The 7864-nt window shown below is 42.3% G+C and overlaps 2 protein-coding genes across 3 annotated transcripts; one reads left to right on the top strand and one right to left on the bottom strand.

Annotated features, from left to right (window-relative positions):
- The first annotated feature begins 312 nt into the window (after positions 1 to 312).
- Positions 313 to 5328, top strand: c1h6orf120 (chromosome 1 C6orf120 homolog). 2 transcript variants are annotated; one of them, XM_037105694.1, is made up of 2 exons: positions 313 to 449; positions 2802 to 5328. In XM_037105694.1, exon 2 carries the CDS (start codon positions 2832 to 2834, stop codon positions 3396 to 3398), a length of 567 nt encoding a protein of 188 aa, XP_036961589.1. In that variant the 5' UTR covers positions 313 to 449; positions 2802 to 2831; the 3' UTR covers positions 3399 to 5328. The 2 variants fall into 2 exon arrangements, with proteins under 2 accessions (XP_036961589.1, XP_036961643.1); XM_037105748.1 differs by lacking the exon at positions 313 to 449 and adding an exon at positions 486 to 670.
- Positions 5329 to 6734: 1406 nt separating this feature from the next.
- mrpl21 (mitochondrial ribosomal protein L21) lies at positions 6735 to 7580 on the bottom strand. The gene has a single exon (XM_037105565.1). The coding sequence runs from the start codon at positions 7530 to 7532 to the stop codon at positions 6951 to 6953; it is 582 nt and encodes a 193-aa protein (XP_036961460.1). The 5' UTR covers positions 7533 to 7580; the 3' UTR covers positions 6735 to 6950.
- Between the last annotated feature and the right edge of the window lie 284 nt (positions 7581 to 7864).

Here is a 7864-nt window from a genome sequence, read left to right as displayed (position 1 = left end):
TTTTAAAGGAAGAGTGCACACACACTTGGAAGATTTCAATATCTAGTCACCCAAATGCTGTCAGGGAGTTTACAGTCCACAAAAACTGTGGAGAATCAATAGAGAGGTAAATAGATACAACTTCTCTTATTTAGATATTGCAGTTTTAGTAATATGTTGATGGAGTGTGTAAATATCTATCGTTTAAAACACAAATGCATCATATTGACTTATCCTTGATATATTTCTCATGTTGGTCTCTTGATTCAGTCAATCAGCAGATTGTAAAACTGAACACATGCAGTTGTAATTGTGTCCTGGTGGCTGCAGTTACCACGCTTCACCTGCTGGTGGCGCCGGTGAGCGGCGCTGTGTGAACGCGTGAGAGGAATAGGAAGTGAAGAAGTGAACTTTGTTTCCAGCAGGTTGCTGTGTGTGGACGAAGATGCTGGTGAGGAAATGGCAGCTGTGTAAGTAAAACAAGTGGAGTGTTACAACAGCTCGTTAGTACATGTTTCACAGGCGATTCGTGACTTCATCGTCCAGTTTTATGTTTTGTTCCGCCGCCTCCGTTTGTTTGGAAACTTCAGCGTTTTTTTTAGTTTTTTTTTTAGCGCGAACTGAACAAGCTAGCAGCGACGTTAGCTGCGTGATGGCTAACTGAAGTGTGTTAGGAAGCTAAGCTAGTTAAGTAAGTAAGCAGCTTGCTGTCAGCTCAAGCTAACATCGGTCCTCTTGCTATTTTGCAGAAAGTGAGCTAACCTATGAAAGACTTTGTATATATACTATATATCATACTTCTATTTGTATGTTTCTGTTGAACTGTTGGGTTTTAGACGTGTAGAGCTGCTGCAGGTGTCGTGTTAGCAGGTTAGCATTAAACTCATGTTAACCAGATTAACATGTACATACAAACGAGGACTGTTTTTAATACAACATTTCTCTCTTGTATCTGATCTGAAAGCCATGAAGCTGATATTTAAAGTGAACATCAGACGCTCTGCTGGTTAACCAGCCGGTCGGATCTGTCCTCAGGTCAGTCTCACCGGTTCAGATGAGACCGATCGGTTTATTTTTAGCTCCGCCGCTTTCGGCCAGTTCATCTGAGACTCAGCTTTCACTGGACCCTGAGGACGAGCACAGTTAGTTAGCAGCTTAAGTATAAACAGGTTAATATGTTTTACTCATTAGCAGGAAACGGGGCCACACAATTAGCACCATCCTCCAGCTAAATGCTGGTAAAACATGTGAATTGCTGGCAGCTTCATTTCTCATTAGAAACACTTGTGATCTGGTGACATTTGAACTCTTGCTGCTCATCTGGCTGCTGGACAACAAACTTAGAGGGATCATGTCTATTTTAACAAATTGGGCCCAATGACAGGTTAATCCAGACATGTTAATGTGGCCTGACTCTGACACATCAACACTAACTGAAGCATTTCCTGTCAGATACACCCTGTAATGATTAACCTCACATACACACACATACACACACATCCGGTATGTTGCAAAAGTCACAAGTAAAGCAGTTAATGATTGTCATTAAAGGACCTATTTGTAAGGAAAAACACACTTTAGGATGGTGACCAACCTGCCCTGAGCCCCCACAGAGCCAGTTTATCTTTAAGTGTCGGCCGATATGTTCCAGAATATCAATAATCCAGGAGGCCGATAACCAATAATCAGAACTGATATACATTGACAGGAAATAAGCAAGAGAATAATTATGTTATGTAACCAACTGCTGCTTCATATCTGCCTTCCTCCATGTATTTGATAACTTTTGCAAGCAAATGCAGATTATTCAGCGCTGATCGACTTGTTATTCGTGTCATCAGACAGCGTCATGGACACTGAGACCAAACAGAGAAATGTAATCGGTCTACAACTAATTGACCAGATTATTATTATCTCCAGATGTGTGGTCGTAATTCACAGTTTTAATGACTTGCAACTTGACTCGACGTGAAAAAAATGACTTGAACTCGACTTTGAACTGAGACTCACAGCTTGACTTGACACAGTAACTCTTATCTGTGTTCATTCTATGTTATCAGTCACTCTGACTATTTATGTACCACACATTTGTGATACTGTGGTGTGCCAACAATATACGTGCCTTGTTGGGTTTTACTGGTGTTCGTTCCTGGGATCCTGTCTGGTGGGTTTACACAGCCCATCTCAGGAATGAACCCCAGGAAGAGTCTTTGTTGTCGAAGAGGCAAGTGACGAACATTGAACAAACACATTTTGTGGCTGATTCAGTTTGTTTCTTCCTGAATAATACAGCCGTAAAAATGTTGTGACAAACATGATAATTAACTGAATATTCTATCAAGAGATTATTGACTGACTGAAGTTATATTATAAACTGAATATCTTTGTGTTTTGGCTTGTTGGTTTGATTCAGTTGAGTTGCAATTTAAAGACAACATCCAAGTTAATTTGATTTTGAGTAAGTTATTCTCAACAACATGCATGTTGCAGTACATTCATGCTACGTGAAAAGATATTCTGATGGTGGACACACAGACCTGCAGGTCTCCTGTGAGTGTGATATGTTAATAATGTCACATGTTTCAAGAGGGATGTTATCAGGACCGGCAGCTTTACTTTTACACTCATCTGGATTCTTTTCACATTTTTGTCTTGAGGAGATTTTTCACTGATCTTTATATAAAAATGTTATTGATTCATCATAAAAGCAAAGTGAGACGTCATCAATCATGAAAGTAATCGCTCTTTGCACCTTTGGTTTAATGTTTTCTTATTTAATGTACCACGACGCTGTTTTAAAATGCTTCTCGTGCTGTTGTCAGGCTGTCTGGTGTCGTCCAGGCGGTGACTGAATGACAGATGCCTTCATCATGATGCTGAGCTGCAGCGCTGTGGTCGTGGCCCTCCTGCTGTCCCAGGTCAGAGGCTTCCTGGGACCCTCAGAGGACGACAACGTCCCCGAAGAGTGGGTGCTGCTTCATGTGGTTCAGGGCCACATCGGGGCCGGAAACTACAGCTACCTGCGCCTCAACCACGATGGACGAATCATCCTTCATATGCAAAGCCTCAAGGGGGACGCGGACCTCTACGTGTCGGACAAAACGCTGCGACCGAGCTTCGACACCTACAAGCTGCAGTCTGTCACCTGTGGGCAGGATGTGGTGGTGGTGCCGGGGGACTTTGCGAGGCCCGTGGGCATCGGCATTTATGGCCACCCGTCTCACAAGGAGAGCGAGTTTGAAATGCGGGTGTTTTACGATCAGACGGTTCCTCAGGACCCGTTTGATAAGGGCTCAGAAGACGGACTCAAACAAAAGAAATCCCCTCAGGCAGAAGAGGAAGACTTTCAGGAAGAGGAGTCGATCTTTTGGACAATTCTAATCGGACTTTTGAAGATTATACTTGAGATTTTGTTTTGAAAATGGTTTCCTGCTTTGCTGCTGTGACAGAAGAAGGAGATTCAGCTTTTTTTGGCTCAGTCAGCGTTTATACATCGAGATTTTTTGTTTCTTTCATTCTGTAAGGATGATCAAATGTCGAGCGAAATTCCACTGAGAATTCTAGCATTTTTAAACAATTTCTTTCCTTTTGATCAAACATATGCAGTTGATAAAAACAGTACAAATCAGTTTTAAAACTTGAGTTGATGAATTTTACAGATAAAGGCAGAAAATGTTTAACAAAGTCTTTATGTTTGCTGATCATAAAATGAACGTTAGCCTGTAAGATCAAGCAGGTTTTCCTCATAGAAAGACCGAACAAAGCGCCTGAAGGTGACGTACAGACACGTTCAGTCAAATCCCAACTCTGAGCCTTTTGTGATTTTCTATATTGAACTGCAGTTCAGCCAAAGGGGCACGAGGGTAATCAGCCCGGAGTGTTAGAAGGTAGGTTTGGGTCTTTTATAGTTCATCTTAATACAACACTCATGTGGCTGAGATGCGCCTTGTTAGTCACATGTTAGGACACGTGACTGCGCCGCTAGCAGGACTTGATTTGTAAACGAGTCACGTGAGTTTTGTTTTAAGATGGACTCGATCATAAAACCTTCAGGTCAGATTTAGTGTCAGAGACACCCGTCACCTCAGCCTGTGATGAATGAAACCGCTTGTCTTAACGCAGCATATCATCACCACACAGGATGTGTGTGGGTTTAAATATCACAGAAACTTAGCAATACACAGTTTGTCAGCCATTTTGGGATGTACACGAGGTTCCTCCCAGGGATGCACCGATTGTAAAGTTCTTTGTATATTCTGCTGTTTGTTCGTTTGTATGTTTGTTTAGTTCTTGTTGTTATTAGTTTCCCACTACAGTCAGTGTGTTAGATTTGACCACAGTTATAGTTTAAAGCATTAAAAATTAAAAAGAACGAACATCATCAACAGAAGGTAAAGAAACAACAGTGTTGACATCATGTCAAACATGTCTCTGTACTGTAATATAGAGACATCTACTGCAGTTAGCATGCTAACCAGCTAGCAGCAGCTCATTGTGTCCCGTAATACCACTTACTACCTTAAAGGTGCAAATATTAAGAATTGATCACTTGACAAATTAATATTAAACCAAGTAGGGGGCAGCATATCACTGGTGTGACTAACTGCTGCTAGCTGTAGCTGCTGTTAGCTTGTTAGCTGTGCAGCTAGCAGTCCGGACCGGTAACGAGGTTGGCGTCTACACAGCTAGCGAGGCAGCTGGTGTGATGATGGTGATGAAGTCAAAACTGTTATTTCTTCACATTCTGTTGATTTTGGGTTTTTTTTTAAATCTTAGAGGTTAAAGTCTGATAGCTATGAGATGTAAAAGTGGTGATTTCTCAGCGTGGTCTAATAATTAAACAAAACAGAGAAATATCAAGAAAGGAAATATTTTGACACCTGTATTCCTTACAGATGAATCGGTGCATCCCTGTTCCACAGGTTAGATTTATTTCTGGAAAAAGAGGCCTGAAGCTGTTTCAAAACTGGGAGGATGAAGAGACTTTGTCATGCTAAACGAGCCAAAAGCAGATAATTTAGTAGGTAAAGATGCTGCTGAAGACGCTGTTGTGATTCTGATTATGTCCTTGATTTAGTGTCCAGACGGGACTGAGCAGCAACGTGTCACCTGGTTTGATCACTCACTTTGTACTTTTGCCTGTTGGACAAGCTCCTGATTTAAAACATCACCTCCTGCGTTGGAGTTCAGTTACGAGTAACCTTGCGACCACTGAGCAGAAATGTTCAACAGTGCCTTCAGATCTGTCTCCTGCAGGGTGACCGGCCGAGCAGTTTTCCTTTTTGTCCAGAGACGATTCAGTCAGGTTTCTAAATAAAGCAGCTGTTTGTGCAGACTGTTCAAATCTTCTGTCTTGTGATTTTTGGGTTTTGTTGCCAGAAGATGTGAGTGGGAGGAGAAGCTGGGGACGCCTTCCTCGCTTTCATGAAGGAAATGTTACTCAAAAATGAATATTCAGTCGTCTCCTCACACACACATGCTGTTAGACAGTAGTACACAAAACATTTCTGGAGCTTCACAGCAAAACAGTGTTGCAGCATTCTGCTACACAACTGAAGTAACTGGTGGACGAAAAAGTTATTAAAATGTCTCCGCACAGCTCTTCTGTCTCAATCCAGGTCTCCAAAAGCCCAGAGCCAAAACAGTACAAGTAGTCATTTACACTGTCAGTGCAGGGTCGAGCTCGTTCAGCTCAGCAGCTACAGGGACGATTTCTGCTTGAAAACAGAAAGCTTGAAATAAACCAATGTGCTGTAATGAGGCTTCAGATTTTTATTTTCTGTATTTTTAATCCTCTGATTTTCCCAGAAGACTTGTTAACTCTCCTGGTTTCCTGCCGGGTCACAATGTTATGACAGTTATTCATACTTTTCAGCCCTGAAGCGCCGGGCTGAACATGATCAATACACAGATTGAATTCAGAGAGCTGTACTTCAATTTAAAGGAGCACTCTGTAGTTTTAAGATAATCATTTTAACTAGAAGAGACAGATTTGTTTCCTTTATGCCTTAAAAAATACTGTTTTTATGAGTGAATGTGGCGGACCCTGCCACCTTTATAGCTTCAAACAGCGTTCTGGGATCGAGTAATTTTTTCTGTGAGTGATTCTTTATTCACTCACAGAAGAAACTTTTCTGACTCAGTGTTATTACCTCATTTGTACTGTAAAGTTGAATTTCTTCCACAGAGCAACATGGTGCCCCGTTAATGAGTCTTTAAGTCTGTTTTCTCAGCAGCAGCTCGTTAACGAAGACTTTTCCAAAACCAGTTTAACGTCTGATCGAACCTCCAAACTTATTTTTCTTTTTCAACAATTGTTTTGATTAACTGACCCATCACATCCTTTTTTCAGTTTTCATGTGTGTTAAAGAGAAAAGCTGAAAATCCTCTATAAAAAGTTGTTATTTGTAAGAAAAGTTGTTTGTTTTTTTTTGTCACATTTCCAACTTGTCAGATACACAGATGCTTTGGGGCGGCAGCTGATACGACCTACAACCTCAAAACACTGAAATCTGACTTCAAAACATACAAATATGAACTTTAAAACCTTTTTTTGTACCAGCAAATGTTTAGTGTTTATATCAGTGGTGCATCAAAGTAGTCAGTGGCTGTTGAAAATCAGTTTGTCTTCAGTTTTGTCTTTTTTGAACTTTCCTCTCGATGATGGTGATCTTGTTCTTTTTTGTGAGCAGATTATCACAACAACGCGCCTCATTTTGAGGATTTTTTAAATAAAGACACTTTGTTTACCTGCATTCAAGTTTAGGCTTTAAAACCTTTTTAATTCTCAAAAAAAACAACTCATGGTGAAACAGAAACTTTTAACTATCAGCCATCTGTTGAAAAAGATGGATTTATTTACAGCAGTCACAGTCAGCTGGTGTCTGCAGATGTTTGTTTACATCCAGACAGAAAGTCCTCAGTCTGTCTCCTCATCATCATCATCATCATCTTCATCATCATCATCATCATCATGTCAGTCTGGGGGCCAGCTCGATGCTGTTGATCCGCAGCACCATCTGCGGCTGGATGATCATCCTCTTGTGCTGGTACCGGTGTCTCTTCCAGAACCTCATGTAGACTTTGGGCCAGGACTCGGTCTTCTCGATCACGGTGGCCTCGACCCGGACCAGCTCCTTCCCCAGCAGAGGCCTTCCGATCAGGGTGAAGTCCTCCGCGCCGACCAGCAGCACCTTCTCCATCCGGATCCGCTCCCCGCACTCCGCCTCGATGTGGTTCTCGATCAGGATCAGGTCCTCGCTGGTGACCTTCCACTGGCGGCCAGCAAAGTGCACGACGGCGAACAGCCGGCCGAAGTCCTGCTGGCTGATCCTCTGGTTCACGGTGCTGACCACCGCGGCGTGTCGGCTCCGCTCCTCCTCCTCCGGGACCGGGACCAGCTCCGGCCACGGCGGCCTGGACAGGGACGTCCGCGGCACCAGGTCCCCGCTCACAGAGCTCTGTGCTCGGACAGCAGCGGGGAACAGGAGCGGCTGTCTAGCTAACAACCTGCTGCATGTCCTCCACAGCCCTGCTCCTCTGCTCAGCGCCATCTTGACAGGAAATGACTCGGTGGGCACTGCGCATGCGTGCCAGATGCAATGTATGCGCATGCGTCACATTCAGGCCTGACTTTTTCTACTTCCAAGAACACTTAATGAGAGAAGGAGATAAACAGTGAGGTACAAATACTCACATTACAGTTTATAAACACTTAGTTACAACTGAAGTGCATGAATAATAAAATGTATTAATAAACTGATAAACTATAAAAATTCTCACTTTGCTGCCAAATTGGCTCTTTAATTGTCTGCTGTATTAAAACCAACATTTATATATCAGTTTAATTTATCTTTTTAACTTGATTATAAATGTGAATATATCC

This window comes from Acanthopagrus latus, chromosome 1 (genome assembly GCF_904848185.1).
Source record: "Acanthopagrus latus isolate v.2019 chromosome 1, fAcaLat1.1, whole genome shotgun sequence".
In the NCBI taxonomy this organism is placed as follows: Eukaryota; Metazoa; Chordata; class Actinopteri; order Spariformes; family Sparidae; genus Acanthopagrus; species Acanthopagrus latus.
This window is presented reverse-complemented; position numbering and strand designations above follow the sequence as displayed.